Source organism: Pieris napi, chromosome 2 (genome assembly GCF_905475465.1).
Source record: "Pieris napi chromosome 2, ilPieNapi1.2, whole genome shotgun sequence".
NCBI classification, from domain to species: Eukaryota; Metazoa; Arthropoda; class Insecta; order Lepidoptera; family Pieridae; genus Pieris; species Pieris napi.
In genome coordinates this window covers 6,957,710-6,975,375 of record NC_062235.1, presented here as the reverse complement: position 1 = coordinate 6,975,375, position 17,666 = coordinate 6,957,710, and the positions used below count along the sequence as shown (strand labels likewise).

The 17,666-nt window shown below is 32.7% G+C and overlaps 1 protein-coding gene across 1 annotated transcript; it reads right to left on the bottom strand.

The window, feature by feature from the left end:
• Positions 1-762: 762 nt before the first annotated feature.
• On the bottom strand, positions 763-16,767 carry LOC125062023 (luciferin 4-monooxygenase-like). Its single transcript, XM_047667642.1, has 12 exons — positions 16,645-16,767; positions 11,162-11,314; positions 9,794-10,001; positions 8,212-8,410; positions 7,430-7,552; positions 6,608-6,782; positions 5,799-5,939; positions 4,442-4,567; positions 3,606-3,689; positions 2,133-2,279; positions 1,568-1,733; positions 763-953 (listed from the first exon to the last, which is right to left on the bottom strand). Exons 2-12 carry the CDS (start codon positions 11,306-11,308, stop codon positions 823-825), a joined length of 1,647 nt encoding a protein of 548 aa, XP_047523598.1. The 5' UTR covers positions 11,309-11,314; positions 16,645-16,767; the 3' UTR covers positions 763-822.
• Positions 16,768-17,666: the final 899 nt, after the last annotated feature.

Below are 17,666 nucleotides of genomic sequence, written 5' to 3'. Positions count from 1 at the left end.
TTAAAAAACATAACCGGAAGAGCCAGTTTACTTCGACGATATTCTAAAATATTTATAATTTTTTTAATGTTTAGAATGTACATTTTATTGATTTTTGCAAAGTAGTTTCACCACAAAATACACACTTTATGTTAATATTACTCATAGTTAGTATTTTTAAAATAATATAGGCATCACGCAGCCGCACGTATGAAACTTTATCGACGAATTTTTCTGACATCGGCTTGTGGAAATCGTCAGATTCTATAAATTTTTCGTCATCCTTGAATTATTTCCTTCAAAATAAAAAAAAAATCAGCCACGCTCGAGAGTGTCGAGATGACGTTGTTTTTTTACAACTTTGCAGCCCTCCCCTTTCTTTACGATACTTGCAAATTCTCAAATTAGTGAAATATACACTTCTTAGCATGTAACTAACTTAGCCTACCTTAATCTGATGCGCTCGAGAGAGTCTGATCATTAACCTTTTTTTACTAATCTCATCCTTTATCCTTGACGGGCGGCCATATATATGGAGCTCATGTTTGGTAGAGATACTTAACCGGGTACAAGGTATCTCCTGATCATATTAATCTGCCACGCTGGAGTAAATCCCTAAATCCCCTCTTGGTCTCCCCAGCTATAAGTAGATTTTAACTTATCTTAACGAATGACTTTGCGCTTATATATCTGTTTTTGCATACTAAACCTATTAACATCAGTAATAATTTATAAATTAATTTATAATATTCACCCATATTATGAAATAAACACATAAAAAAGTATTCAAAAAAGGTATTTTATTATTATATTTATTTATACTGATTTAATCATACAATTAATTCATAATATATCGTTAGATTCTGCTACTATTTGTTTCAATAATTTCCGGTTTATTTTGCCTGTGGGTGTAATCGGAAAATCTTGAAGGAATAGCACTCCACCTCGTAACTGTTTTGTGTCAGTGAGATTGGCTGAAATAAAAATTTGTATTTAAATAACACTTCTTTAATATATAAGGTGTGTAATTGACATGAGTGACCTCAGGCTAATAAAATACGTAGATAAATAATAATACGTAAATAAATGACCTTAAACATACATATAAAAAAAACAGGTTATATAAGATACTAGCGGATCCGATGACATTGTCCTGTACACACATCCCAAATACAAAATTTCAAACTTAAAAAAACAAACAAAAAATATCCAATTCTAGAATATAATCTGAACTATTCTGTCCGTTGCGTTTACGTATACGGCTAGACTAATGTTTTAACTAATATTTTTTGTGTATTTCTGTTTGTTTCGTTTTGTTATACCGTGTTATATGTCACGCTCCCCCTCCCATCTCCTGATTCTAAGCATGCTCTCCACCAATTTTCTGCCAAATCGGTTCAGCCGGTTCTTGAGTTATAAATAGTGTAATAATAATAATAAAATAGTCTAATTATAGGTAAGTTCTAATAGGCTTGAAATTTTTAAAGTTGTGTATATTTCGTGGTATTTATTTAATAGTTGTTTTAATAGTTTATATGTTTTAGAGCAAAATTATATCAATGCCAAATTATTCATAGTCGTTACTTACCCTTAACTAGATCTTTAATCTCCTGAGCGGAGACCTGAGTACCCTTTAAGGTTTTCACACAAGCCACGGGCAAGTCCCCACACTGCAGATCAGGAATACTGGTCACAGCAACATCCAAGACGCCTGGGTAGCCACAGATTACGTTTTCTATTTCCGTTGGTGATATCTGTAGAAACACCATTCAGATTTCGTAAGACAATGTTATGATTAAAATCACGGGAAATGTTGAGATATTGTTCCCAACAAATACCTAATTGTAATTAGGAGACTAGCGGATGGCGCCAGTGATAACCAGAAATCATAACAGAAAATGTATTATAAGGAAGTACAATAAATCTGCGATCGTATCTAAAACGTTTTTAACAATTTTAAAACATAAACAATTTATAAACAAATAATATTTTATGAATTTCATATTTCGGGTACAACTTAAGACATCTTTGATAAGTACAAATATATTGCATAACCAGAATCGCTTGTAGAAAGTGCTATATTTAAATTTCTTATAAAAAAATTTGAATAGGAGGAAAGATCCTAAAAGGAAATTGTCTTTGATGATATATACCTGATTATTCTTGTACTTAAGTAATAACTTTAAGCGATCTACGAAGTAAAAGTTATAATTTTCATCTCTGTAAAATAAGTCTCCGGTTCTAAGCCAGCCATCACTCGTTAGGGCTTCTTTTGTTTCTTTCGGTTTGTTCCAATAACCCTGAAAATATAAATGACATATTATAGAGTTATTTACTTCACAATATAGCAAAAGAGAAATACTTTTTCTTATGGCTTTGTCATTTTTTATTTAATAAATAAATTAGGCTCACTTTGACGCAAAATTAAATTATTAAATAACGTTGCTCTTTCGAGTGCAATGTCTTGCTGACTAAAGCGCGAAACATTTTCATAGAAATTTGCGTTTTTATCCGTTAAATCCATCCCATTCATATGACAGCAAAGCAGTGTTAATTTAAGGTAAGGGGATTTTATTTTAAGGCTGATCACTTAGACACACTACGGTATATAAATAATAATTACAGAAATACGCAAAAATCTGGTATCGAAGTCCCTATATCAAATACATTTGACATAAGCTAAACCTTTATTTGGCTTGTTAATTATTCATTGTATGTCCGTTGGAGGATTAAAAGTATCTAGTAAAATAAAACAGTTGGCGATCAAAAAGTTCAGAATTCATTACCAGTTCTTCTCGTCCGTTCTGCGCCCTTAATTTAAGAACTAACAATAGGTAAATTTAATGATTAATTTTTTGACGTACAAGTCACCTAATACATAAATAAACTTAAGTTTAACTTCGGCTCCAATCGTTTGGCTTTAGATTACTCCCTGGTAACCACTACACATACACTTGTTCACTGATATAGGTCGGTTATCGAAAGCTGGCGAGTTCACAGTACTCACACTAATGCAATTTCACATACAGTATGTTTCAAAATATGATTTTTTTGCCATGCTATACATTTTAGTCCACTCATACACGACGGACAGTCCATTCATGATGTATTTATGATTGTATTTCAGTTTGACATCACGTCTCGCGGTTATTCACAGACACTACACAAGCACAAAGTGTAAATGTATTGAAGCCGCCAGCTTTAGTTAACATACCTATACTTGTAAATATCAAAATGAGACTACATACATACTAGCGCCACCTAGTGCCTCATGTTTTATTCTACTGTATTATCTATAATATAGATTTTAGATTCTATGTTATTGAGTAAAACGTTATTGGCGATACTAAGCGAACTCACGTTGTTTTATTTACTAATTATAAAGCTTTCACTCGAACAAGAACCTAAAGTAACTAAAGTAGATATTTGGATGGAAATCTTACTATCTAGAAAATGGAAGTACGTACATGCATTATTACGATGATAACCGTAGTAAACTATATGAATTGGAAAGTACGATACATTCGACCTACCCAAAACCAGAATTAATACATTGACGTATACGAATTCAGTAAATGGCCACTCTCAGCAGTGACTGTGACTAAATCAGTCCTCTAAATACATACCTTAAATACAGTGGATCCTTTTACCCATAGTTCTCCAGAAACATTGCATTCGTATATATCTTTTTGAGTATTTACGTCTATAATCTGTAAGTTGAAGTAAAAATTATTAAATTGTTTTGTATAATTTACGTAACTAGACGTTTAAAGAACTTTTAACTATTAGTGCTTAGTGAGGGATGTCCATCAAGTAGTGATGCGTTTCGCCGGTGAGTTTCATTATTTTACAATATTATAAAGTTATAGATTATAGGTTAGAAAGTACATAAGTGTGTCCGCCCTACTAATGTTTTGGCATGTTGTAACGCTTGTAGTGAGAATAGTGTATGTTTGAATTTTATTTATAGGCCATTTGTGGCTTATAATACCTTTTTAAACTTTTATCAATTTGCAAATCGACACAAGAGTGAAAAGACGAAACATATTCCCCCAATTCTAACCACAATTTACATAAATTCGTCTAATTTTGTTATTTTAACTATATAACTCATCTGTCTCTTTTCGTCACAGCGTAAACACAATTTGACAGAAAGAGACTAAAGAGTAGTAGTATTCGATTTTTGTTTTAATGAATAAGGGGGTAGGTATGAGAGCATATAAAAGCGATATAGCATAGTGTTGTAAATTTAAGTTTTTACTACTTTAGATAGTGGTGTCAAGTTGTACTTAAGGTGTACCGTGGTTAATATTCTTTATATACCTATATAAATAATATAACTTTTTTTATAATAAGGCTGATTATGTACTTAAAATTACGGCAAAATCTTTTATGACCACAGTGCAAGGATCAGTGTCAATTTGCTTAAACTTTTTGTTTATTTGAAAAATTTGAAACTTACTCGATACTGTAGGTGACCATAAGGCTTTCCACTTGATTTCTGGTAAACTCCATTCAAGTCTAAACATAAACCAGTCGATTCACTTAAGCCGTATCCTTTGTATATTCTTGCGGTATTGTTTACAGTCTGTAATTAAGTATGATTAATTAATTTTTGTAATAATTTCTTTATGTTTTGGAACGGATTTTGACTCGAAGCTATTATATCGAGCTTTTTGGCCAAAGCTCTCTTGAGCGTAAACGCTTAATCAGGGTGGAAGTCATATATATTCGTCAACAATAGTAATATATATATATATATATATATATATATACTAGTGGACCCGACAGACGTTGTCCTGCATGATATTTCAAGCAATTAGTAAAGCAAAGTATGAAAGTACCGACTGCAGCGCCATCTGGCGGGCTGATTTGTGAATCTAAACCATTCCCAGATCCCCTTGAACACACACAAAAAATTTCATCAAAATCGGTCCAGTCGTTTGAGAGAAGTTCAGTGACATACACACTCACAGAAGAATTATATATATAAAGATATAAGATATATTACTTGCCAGTTCTCAAAGTAATAGAATGGACAGAAATCGCTTCGCAACTCTAATCGCCACGGGTGATAATGTAACATGACATGCAAAATCTATTTTTTATAAATAATAAGAGTACGTTATAAAAGATTACTAGGATACAAAGAACTTTACATAATATACAATTATATTTCAAATGAAAACTATATTTCCTAAGCGACAATTGAAACATGGTTGGTATGTATTTAGTGTAAATAGTTATAAAATAACTAAATGTACATTACAGTAATTCATCTAATTTGACTTAAGAGTAAAAGCGTTAAACATTGTTTCAATGCTTAAACAAAACTACGGACGACACAGTAACCGCACATTACGACGAATATCTGGTACGTTATAATTTATTAACACTCTTTTCGCGGAAACGTAAACTTGTTGACAATATTTTAAACTCTCGCATTAACTTTACATCTTTATGGTTGTTGCGATCTATTTACATTGTGCACAAAACAATTTCCGTAGAATAAAGACATCGTCGTGTTTTTTCATAGTAAAATGTTTTGCAAAAATTCTGAAAAAAATTACAGTACGTCAAGGAAGTCAAAAAATGACAAAACATTAAAACAGCCTTAACAGCTTTATGACTTTGTTCCACGGGACAAGTGATATACGTGATCTCTACGTATATAGACAGAAGTGAGCCTAAGACTCGTTGGGGAATTTGGTCCGTAAAAATCAAAATTTAATAAAATTGAATCAAAGTTAAAACATATTAAGTTAAAAAGACAACGAAAAAATGCAATAATAAGATAAATAAGTTTCATTGTTACTCACTTTGATTAAATCAATAAGTTCCTCGAACACAGCACTTCCTCCAATAAAAATCCATTTAAATGAACTGAAGTCACACTTATCTCGTTTCCCAGGCGTTAGTAGATTTACCATAAATGTAGGACTGGATAATATGGACGTAGGCTGAAAAATATTTTGGAAATTGTTAATGTTACTTAAAGAAAAACGGAACAACTAGGAATTTTAGCATTGATTAACAAACACTGCATTGACATATCACAGCAAAGTACCACGTCCAGTTTTAAGAGCTAAGGTGAACATAATATTCAATATAAACGTTTAAGATTCCCGCGTTAACATCGCAGAAATTGAAAATCTAACTTTGTGATGCAAAAATTACAGAACTCAAGACATATTTGAATTTCGAATGTTCCAGTTTTTATCTAAATTATTTATTTTTTTATTCAAATTGGCCAGTACTTTAAACCGATACTGAGCACAACTGATTATGTTATCTATTCTCTGTGGATTGATTTTGTATCCCACTAATCCAAAAATATAATTGTTTTATTTAGACGCTACCCAGGGTTATGTTATTATCTATGGCTACTACTTCAGCTGCTACCTTCATAAGACATTTCACAATACCGTATAAATAAGAAGTTTATTCCAGATATAAGCGAATTTTTCAGTTAGTTCTGTACTTATTTAAATATTTTTAGTCCGGAGATAAACAAAATATCAGTGGAAAACGTCCGTTAGGGACATTTCTCTCGACTGAACTCAAAATGTCGAACGTAATTGTAATAAAATCACGTTCCTTATAAAATGCAAATTTCATCCCAACTTACTCGGTACTTGTTGATAAGGTCGTACACATGATCTGGAGTAACTGGCATGGAAGTCTGCAGTCTAGTGTATTTTAATATAGGCGAGTATATTAAATGTATATGCGCCGAGAGCCATTGCACTGGAGATATGATTATCGGAAATACGTCCGGGGCAGGAAACTCTTTTAACATGGACCTGAAACATGAATAATTTGTCAAACAGGTCTAGTACGGGTTCTATTTGTACACAATTTGACAGACAGGAATAGATCTCGCGTTAATTAAACATATAACGGACGATAACCCATAAATAATAGAGTATAGTAATAAGTAAATTTATTATTTTCTACATACTAAATTATAATCATTTAATGAATTTCCAAGTATGTTTTTTTATTTTAGTATAAAGAGAAAAGATTCGATAGTTTGTTTATATTTTATGGGCTCCAAAACTACTGTACCGATTTTATTTATCATAAGAATCCTACATCATACCTGATTAAGAAGGCTATAGAATATTTAAAAAAACTCTATACATTTATGCGGGTACCGCATAGCACAGATAATAGGTTATAAATTGATTTGAACTAAAACTTATTTCTACAATCTATTCAAAGTCAAAGTCAAAAATCATTTATTCATGTAGGTACACTTATAAACGTCAATAAAGAAATATAAGTACATTAAATTCTAATTTAATTTACTGCCAGTTCTCAAATTAAGGGCGTAGAACGGAAGAGAAGAACTGGCAATAAACTCTCCGCCACTCATTTTAATTGGCAAGTTTTTTATGATATGCTTATTTATATATTGCTTATGATAGTAACGAAATAATTATATTACCAAAAATATAGAAATCCGATTGTACAGTTCTTATGCGTCAATGTTGCCACTTTTGGCAGACCAGTTGTACCGCTGGTGGATATAAGTATGGCTTCAGTTTCGACAGGATCGAATTCTTCAACCCTGAAGTGGAAAAAAGGACATCTTAATCTATACTATTTTATATTATAAGTTGCTTCCTATGTTTGAACTTTCAAATCAGTAACTTGGTTGTAATTGAAAAATTGTTTGTACCCACAAAATCACTGCGGTAGCAACCCCAAAGTAGAGCTATTAAAAAAGTGCCTATTTATAGTGCCTAGTGGCTAATATCGAGCCATAATCAACGCTGTAGGCCCTACGTGAAGTAAAAATGGATTGTCTATATGCATAATAACAAATTGCTCGTTCGGAGAAGAAACAACGCTACATGGCGTTCCCGACAGAGATTCCGTAAATATTTTATAGTCACTATCGTATCTTCAAACCACTCTGCGAACTGACGACATGTGACTGTGAATCACTGCGATGACTGAAGTTATGAAGTCGATCATTGCCAGTTACAGAATATGGCAGGTTGAGAATGTGATCCTGGCCACATGCCTGTCATATGTAGATTTTTTGGGTTTTAATTAAAACATGTGGGTTTCCTAATATTGCCTTCACCATAGTGTACAGCCATGATGCAAAACCAGATTTGAGAATCGCGCGCTTAAACTCCTAGTGGCAAATATTATGTTTCGACATGAATTCCAGTACTCAAACTATTTGAATCTAGTACGGGAAAAATAAAAAAAACTTACTGGAACTCGTCAGTATTGGTATCAAGGCAGTATGTATCCAAAAACTCTGAGAACGTATTGAAATTTTTGTCTTTTCCAAATGTTACTATATGGCCATTAACGTTGAGTGAAGTCATTACGTCTTGCACATCAGGAGCTTTCGATGCGAGGCAGAACACGAACTTTGGTTTAGTGTCATTGAATATTTGCTTTATTTCCGCTAAAATCAAAAGTTCATTAATGTATCTCTCATAAAACTAAACCTGTAACTTAATTTTTATCAAGTCTAGATTATAGATATAGATAATAGAAAGGAGAGATTAGTTTGAGCTGTTTCTGATATATTGGATTTGGGTAATTTAGTATGATTATCTATTTAGCTTACTGAATTTCAGGTAGTCCACAAATTCTCGATTTTGAAAATAGCCCAAGTCCGATCGTAATCAGTTCAGTAGGTATTTCTGCATATTCGTTTTAAGTTGAAAAATTTAAAGTCGTTTTTTTTTAATTACTATTATTAAAGTAGATGTACAAGTTTAATTAAATTGTACGGTCATTGCGCACGTAAAACGTTGACTAAAATTGTAAAAAAGGTATTTGGCGGCTTTGAATTTCTTTTTACTTTTTAAAACATTTAATTTATTTATGTCTAACTACGACAAAATGCAATAGGGTTTTGATATGCGGGCTTTGTACTTAACGCTAAGTCTGGACTCTTAGCCTTAGTACACACTAGTAACATTTCCATTGCCACGAAAGATCACATAAATCGCTCAATTTTGTGTCTTCCACTTATTTGCAGTGGTTGTGTTAGTTAGAAATTTTATTAATAATATTAATTATTCTGTTCAAATCAGTTCCAACATTAAGCGCGTATTTAATGTTTAATGTTCAAGATGTTTGCCGGTATCTGTACACGAACTGGAAATGATAGGTAGTGTTCCGGCGTAATGACGCAAGGATGAGAAGTTGAAAATTAACCGCTGTACCGCATTTTCTTTTTAACAATATTAAAGGATCCAGTACTTGAAGTAGAACACATCACCGTTGATGGTAAGTGCTAGTTTTAGTCTCATCGATTCTTGGATTCCTTTTTTATTATAATATTGACAAGCGACAGCCGAACCAGCGCAAAGTCTTATACTGAGGGAAAGGATCATCCTAGACATATCTTCCGTAGCCCCACACAACTACTAATGATAATTCTTATCATAAAATACTTGATTAGTTTAATACCTTATTGATACTATAACGTTACATAACTTCTTTGTACAAATGTATAAATAGGTTGCACAGAATACTATCTATGAAGTCTATCTTTGAAGTTAACATAATCAGTTTAGTCGTTGCGATAAATGGAGTAATTTTTCTTATAGTACTACTTCACTATCTTAACAGTTAATTACCAATGCGATAGTTATTGATCTTGTTAAAAGATAATATGAATTAAGTAATAGTTTTGCAAAGGCTAAATATTTACTACCTACTTAATAATACATCATTAATGTTACATTAAAATATAAATTGTTTCAGAGACAGTATATATTTTAGGGGGTTGTTATTAAGGGGACCTGGGATGATTATAATAAGATATAGTATTTACCTTTAAGTAAATTCATATCTATGCAAGCCACGGCGATTCCAAGGTAAAATGCTGCGTACAAGGGTGCCGTCAAGTCCAAACTGTTTGGTGCCATGAGAACGATGACATCACCTCTCTTAATGCCTAGTCGGCGGAAAGATTCAGCACATCGTATAGACTTGAGCATCATGGAACCAAATGTGTCTCTCTCATCGTTGGCTCCATCGATCTGTGAATAATTATATTGTACCAAACTTGTTTCTATTATTCACTGGAAATTGTAGTGTACTAAATAAAATGTAAATCGCAACGAACGTTTCGTTTGATGGTGATTGCAGTGATGCCAACGTGGGGGTTTCCCCAAATTTAGGGGGAATCAAGTTGTCCAGGGGGATTTTTAGAGTATAGTACATATTATATTTCTGTACATGCAACGAATTGTAAATAAATGAATAAAAATAAATAAACTCCACACGTGGCTATAACTGAAAAATCAAAAGGCTCCAAGATCGAAATAACAGCTACTTTATACCACTTAAAAGTATTTTTAATGCATATTCTAAATTAACTCTTAAACCGAGTGTGGAATTAAACCTTGGGGTTTTTAAGCGATATTTAGGGGTATTTAAAGTGGATCCTAGGTGGAAAAGTCTGTAGAAAATGGCATCACTGGATGATTGGTCAACCACGTTTCTAGTCCAATCAAAGACACGCGACACCTATCTATGTCAGTTAACGCACCATGTTTGAAGTACCGTGACTTTAATGGGGCAAAGGACAGATTTAACATGTTTCATTGATATTTTTAACGCAACTTTTCATCAATATGCAGAATCAATAGCAATATGCAGAATTTTTTGGAAACAAACACCCACCGCACCGCATCAAACAAAACGCAAACCCATATATAAGCAACCCAAAAATCGCACTTTCTTCGCCCAACGCTTTTTCACCTTCCGAGGCCCTTTCATCTTTAACCACTTCAATAAAAACTAAATTATCACTAACATTTCAAAAATCACATTACATACACTTACACATCTCAAACAATATCTTGTTACCTATTCTGATACTGAAAATATTCTTATTGTACAAAAATAGTTTAAATATAAATGTGTAGAAATCATTAATATAATTTTAAAATACTGTTTTCATGTCAAAAGGAAGAGACTGGCTGCCCACAACACAGGGATCCTAGTGTGGGGAACCAGTTCACTTTACTTTATCTAAATATCTTGTATATTATGTATAATAAAATTTTTCTTTCTTTCTTTCTTTCAATTTGTCTACCCAAAATATATGTTTCTCCGAGAAGCCTTTATGTTTCGAAGACAGAGGCCGCGAGACGCTACTGGGCTGTTTAAACGTTTCAACCTTAATGTGACATACTTGTAATAAAAAATTCGGGTCCTCCTTAAATCGTCGCAATATGACCTTCCCAAGATGATATCTGTCACTTGGATTCCCCGATTCAGCCACCATTTGATACCATAAGTCTTCAAGGTACCATAGCACGGCGTCGCTTCGAATATCCATTATAATCTGATAAGAAAAATAGTTCAATTTATATTAATTTCACACTTGACTTTTCACTATGCAAGCAATTCAGTAAAATTATTTATCCAATTTATTATTTAACCAATGAAGTCCACCTTGTTAGTTACAAACAATCTTGTCGGAACTTTGACCAACTTTGAATTTTTTTGAAGGAGTATTTATTATTTATTTATTCAGAAGATTCGTCGCACTTATTTGATGATACTAATTATGCAGGAGTCTCGGGGGACCTTCATTGGAACACCTACAAGTGATTTTTGCTGCGGAAACGCGTCTAAGTATTAAAAAAAAATTTAAGTTGACAAAAAATCAATATAAAATCACAATAAATCTGAAAATGATCGAGAGAAATCAGTGTCTAGTATGTATGTAAAGCCAAGTTTTAAAAAAATGCAAATAAAATAACGCACATTCACGTGAAAATAAAAAAACGAAAAAAGTTACGGATTTCTAACGGAAATTTTACAGTGTGAGACTGTTCACACACTGTTCTAGCAAAATCCACATTCGAAATGGCCGTTGGCGTTTATAAAATTAAAAATCGATTCGAAAAATAATCGATTTCTTGAAAAGTGAAAATCGATTTTTGTATTCGATTTTAATATTAAAAATAATTGAAAATCAATCATAGTTGATCAGTTTCAGTTGAACAGTTATTTAAAAAAAAATTAATATACTAACCTAACATAACCGAACTATAATAATAATACATTTTTAGACAGCTCTTAAAAAAAATTAATATACTAACCTAACCTAACCGAACTATAATAATAATACATTTTTGGACAGCTCCAGCGCTACGGGAAATGCAGCCCCTCCACACTTGCGTACCAAAGCACAGGCAATTTATTTATTCAAGTGCTTTGTTACAGCGGGTGGGTGCTGCTCTTCCTCCGCGCCTCCGATTTTTTATGCAGACAAGACATGATTTTTTAAAGTGAACGTCACATCTCTTATAACCAATAGAAAAGTAGAAAATGGCGAATTGTTTACAAATTTCAATACATTACACAAAACTTTTTTTTTAATACTTAGACGCGTTTCCGCAGCAAAAATCACTTGAAGGTGTTCCAATGAAGGTCCCCCAGGACTCCTGCATAATTAGTATCATCAAATAAGTGCGACGACATATAAAACCCAACCCATAAAAATATACATTATGGGCCAATTTATTACAAATCTTCACATATAGTTTTTTTTTATAAAACAAGAAGGTAAACATGTATTTTTAGTGTAAAAGAAAAAAACAGAATTTAATTAGTTGACAATGAAAGGTTATCAATGCATTTCATTCATCATGAATGGTTGAAATAATTTTGTGTTAAAGCTTTCCTTGCTGTCACCCGTAGATAGAGAGAAGAAGATGAGCTTCTAAAATTACAATAATAACTAAAGAGAGAAGGCATTAACGTCAAATACTTAAGTGCGAGCGAAACAGAGTATCAGTTTTTCTGTCTCTATTTGCGTATCGGGTTTTATTTGTTTACCACCGAGCCCTTGGTGGTAAACAAGTTTTCACCGCTTACTGATAAATCTGTGAAACCCAAGTCAAACCAATATTTTAAGACTTTATCCTTATAAGAGGTGTATTTTAAGTGTCACTCATTGTAATTGTTGCATCATTGGTTGTAAAAGCTATAGTGAACGTAAAGAACTAAACATAACCTTTCATCGGTAAGTAGCTTATTTTGCCACCACTCAGTAACTTTGTTCAAGAATTATTTGTTCATTCATTCGAATGTGTATTTATCAATAATAAGCATCTTCAATGAATTAAAACTGTAAATACGACATATGTCGATCATTCGCTATCTCACACGCTGTACGCTGATGCCTGGTCTATACCATAGTCCGTCTACGCTGTCACCACACTTTCAGCGAACATATCAATGTCAATCTTTAAGTTATTAAATTTATTCGCCGCTCTAACCATAAAGTTGCTCCTTCTATAATTTGTGTTTACTATGGGTATATGCAATAGGTTCATGATTCTAAGTGTTTTATTATGTGTTCGAAGGTTTATTTTGCTTACTAGCTCGGTACAATCGACCGCACCAGTAGTAATTTTCATGAGGTACACGTAAACTACATGAACGTTTATATAGAATAGAAATAAACAAATTTTTCCTTCGGTAATAATTATCAAGCATTATCTACAATGTAGATAGGAAAAGAACATTACAGAGCTTGACAGCAATGCTATCGTAGAAGTTTCCTTTATTGTTTTGAATATCGGTCGATGTACTACTGATATTGCATGTATTATAATGTTTGGAATAAGTCAATGAGTATACTTTTATCTTAAAACCAGACCTATTTAGTAAGTAAACATTGGTATTTACGTCACTTAGATAAACTGTTTAAATTCTACTTAAACACAACTAACGACTCATATCTCTCGAAAACAACACTAATTTATACAAACAATGTTTATAAATCTACACTTACTAAGTGTACCTACCTAGTAAGTGTAGTGTACTTAGGTACTGACATTACAGCCGATCTCATTAGCGACATAAAACAAAATATTGACTCTAAGAAAATGGCGCTGGGTGTCTTTATTGATCTGAAAAAAGCGTTTGACACCGTAAGCCACAACTTATTGCTTAAAAAATTAGAATGCATAGGAACAAAAGATTGTGCACTAAAATTATTCAAATCTTATCTATCAAACAGAACCCAGATAGTAAAAATAGGTAATGCTCAAAGTTCAGAAATACCAGTAACATGCGGCGTCCCACAAGGATCTATATTAGGTCCATTGTTATTTTTAATATATATTAACAACATTCACGAACTCGGTTTACACGGCCGAATCACTCTTTACGCTGATGACACCTGCTTATTTTACTTTGGTTCAAATATCCAGACTATGGTTGCTCAAGCTCAATCAGACCTAAATGTTCTATCTTCTTGGTTTCAACAAAATCTTCTAACAATTAATATTTCAAAAACATCTTATGTAATATTCAAGGCAACAAATAAACTCATTCCTATCTTTCAACCGCTTAAAGTTCAAGACGTTGAAATCAATAACAAAAAATGGGAGAAATATCTGGGTCTTAGAATGGATACAAATTTAAAGTGGAACTTTCATATATCACACATAATTACCAAACTAAAATCACTTATAGGCAGATTTTGGTCAATATCTAAATGCATTCCGCAATCTGTACGTCATTTGATCTATAATTGTTTAGTCAAGCCACATTTCATATACCTAATTGAAATATGGGGTACAGCATGCAAAAACAAAATTTCTTAAATACAAACACTACAAAATAAATTAATAAAAGCACTATTTAGATACAATTTTTTAACACCTACTAATAAAATCTACCAAGAAACCAAAATTATGACGATTAAACAACTATATGTTTATAGCACCTGTATCCTTATTTAAAAAAAATTAAATAACTCTCTACATAGTAACTTATCATTTAATAAAATCAAATACACCACTACACGCAATACTCGTCGAGCGAGTTTGCTTATCTTGCCAAAGCCGCGCAGAAATTATTTAAAGAGATCTATTAGGTATGAGGGTGTGCAATTGTTTAATCAGTTGCCGTCTAAGGTTCGTAACATTAGCGTGATTAATCAGTTCAAAAGGGCATTAAAGATACACATCAGAATGAGCCCATTAGACTAAAATTGGGCTAGCTGATGGCGACGTAAATTTCTCATGTAAATAAAAAATAATTTTTGTAATGAGAAATAAAGTTCTTTAAACATTGAACATTATTACTATTATTACTCACATATAAATTGAGTTAGGTCTCATGAGGTGTAATAAACACGTTTAAACTTAATTCGTGAGAGGTTAAAAACGCCCATACGGCATACCTGTGCCAAGAGTGAGACTGAGAGGTCGAGGACGCCACGGGGCTGGGGTTGAGGTTAGCAGAAGTAACAAATTAACGGGCAAGATTTGCCATCTCGCGTTTCAATATTATTATCAATGGAAACTTATTTCTCTATTTCCTTTAAATAATAATTCTCTATCATACAAGATATTCATTAGGGTAAAGAGCGTACCAATTCTTAAAAGGCCGGCAACGCACTCGCGAGCCCTCTAGCATTGAGAGTGTGCGGTGCGAGCAATGGGCGACGGTATCACTTAACATCAGGTGAGTCTCCTGCCCGTTTGCCCCCTGTTCTATAAAAAAATATTATGTTTTTGCCTGATTGGGAAATCTGGTCTTTAATTCAAATTAATTGCTTGAGGATCATTCAACAAAAAGAAGAAAGTTCTGTGCTGTCACCACTTTAACATGGAACTGCGAGTTCAAATTCTCCTTTGTTGCATATGGCCCATTATTATGTATGGCTGTACACCTTGGACAATAAAAGAAGATACACGCCGGCGCTTAGAAGCATTTAAGATGAAGTATTATTGTCGCATGCTGGATAGCTGGATCCAGAAGGTCTCTAACGAGAAAGTGTTTAATCGAGTTGGAACGTCGAACGTCCTGCGGCTAAGGACAAGACACGCTTCACGGTCAACCTCCAATAATGGAGAGGCAGCAGTTAGAAGAGGAAGAGTAGAGGAAGAACAAGTAGTTGCGCCGTGGGAGGGTATGCGCAACGCTTTTCCCCAAGTAGAAAAAGGGGTTCTCGAATTAGGTTGTTTATGCGGCCGTATTCGGTTCTAAATTTAGATAAGTAGATGCATTTTATGAGTTGGCGGGCTCCCCGCAGGCTCCTTGAATGGAGACCTCGGCTGAATAAAAGACCGCGCGGCCGCCCACCGACCAGATGGACTGACGACATCGTCAAGGAGGTTGGATCCAGAGTGGATACAGAGAGGTCAAGGCAAGTACTGGACGATAATGCTCCTCCATTTTCCTCCAGTCTACGTTCAGAAAAAGACCAAATAAAGAAGCTGATGATGATGATATGATTATTGATTAGTATTATGTTTGCTATGTGTGAGATTGTTGAGTGATATTAAAGTTAAAAGGTTTGTGTGTGTTTGTTATTTTTTATTACTATTTAGTTTTTATAAATGTTAAGTCGCAATAAAGATTGTTTTTATTAAATTAGCAATACAAAGGCAATGTGATGTAGTATTGTAAATTCTTGTTATATTGTATTGGATTGGAGTAATTTAAAATATATTTTTCCATCTTGAAGAAACTACGGATATCTCTTAAAATAAAATCAAGCGTATTTGATTTAAACGTGTTCATTATAATTATTTAATATACAGTTCAGTATATTGTTATAAACCACGTAAAATTACGGACTAGTTGTGTAACTTCATTTTAATTGTTAATTAATCATACATTAAATACGATAAACATAACACTTACAAAGTCAGAGCGCACAAGACACGTTCACTAGCCAATTGACTTTCCACTCAACTAAATAAATCAATTAGGTAAGCTAGCTTGTTATAGACTTCTCAATAAAGAGATGTGACTAAGATATAAACTATCTTCACTAAGATACTAACTATATTGTTATAGTTATATCTTATAGTTGTCAATTTGTTTGTTACGTGAAAAGGTCTAAGCTGATTTCGACATACAAACTGCTTTAAAACAATGTATTTAATTATATTTTTAATTTTATTATTATTTATCTATATATTAATGACGCAAGTTTGAATGAGAAACCTATTAAACTAATGATTAAATTACCTGCATTATTTATATTATAATATTTTCAATGCAATTACAATACTGTGGAAGATTTAATCTGACGAACTACTATAAGCTTCTATTAAATTAAAATAAATAACGTACAAAGTGTGTGTCTATTAGGGCATGTAGATTCATATATACTGTACATTAGTTGATCAGAGTAACTGTATGTGTAAATCGTTGTTAAGTTGTTTTCGTATATAATATTCGCGGATTTATCCCGATAACGCAACAAGGCAATAAACATATACTATTGATTTATTTTAATTATTTATTTTATTTTATTGTCAAGATACAAGTCAAGTTTATATCTTATATCTTATAGTATATGTGTAATTATTTTATTTGTTGTTATTATACACGATAGTAACCGTGTGTTTTTATAGTTGGAAATGGTAATTGGAAATACTTTTTTTGTTCTTTATAACAAGGTACTTGTAAAAGAAAACAATTCATAAATTTTAAAACACTTTACTTTATATAAATCTTTATTTCGAATTTGCACACGCAAATGTCGAAGATAAGTAAAAAATTTTCCATAGTTTTATCAAGCGTTACTCGCGTCGATGTGATAATTCCTACTACTAAATTACGCGGTTTCTATCCGGGAGGTAGCGTTGCAAATACAAAAATCATAGTATGTGATCTTATAGGACTAATAAGCGAACCGACCGTCAGCTGCCCAAGGA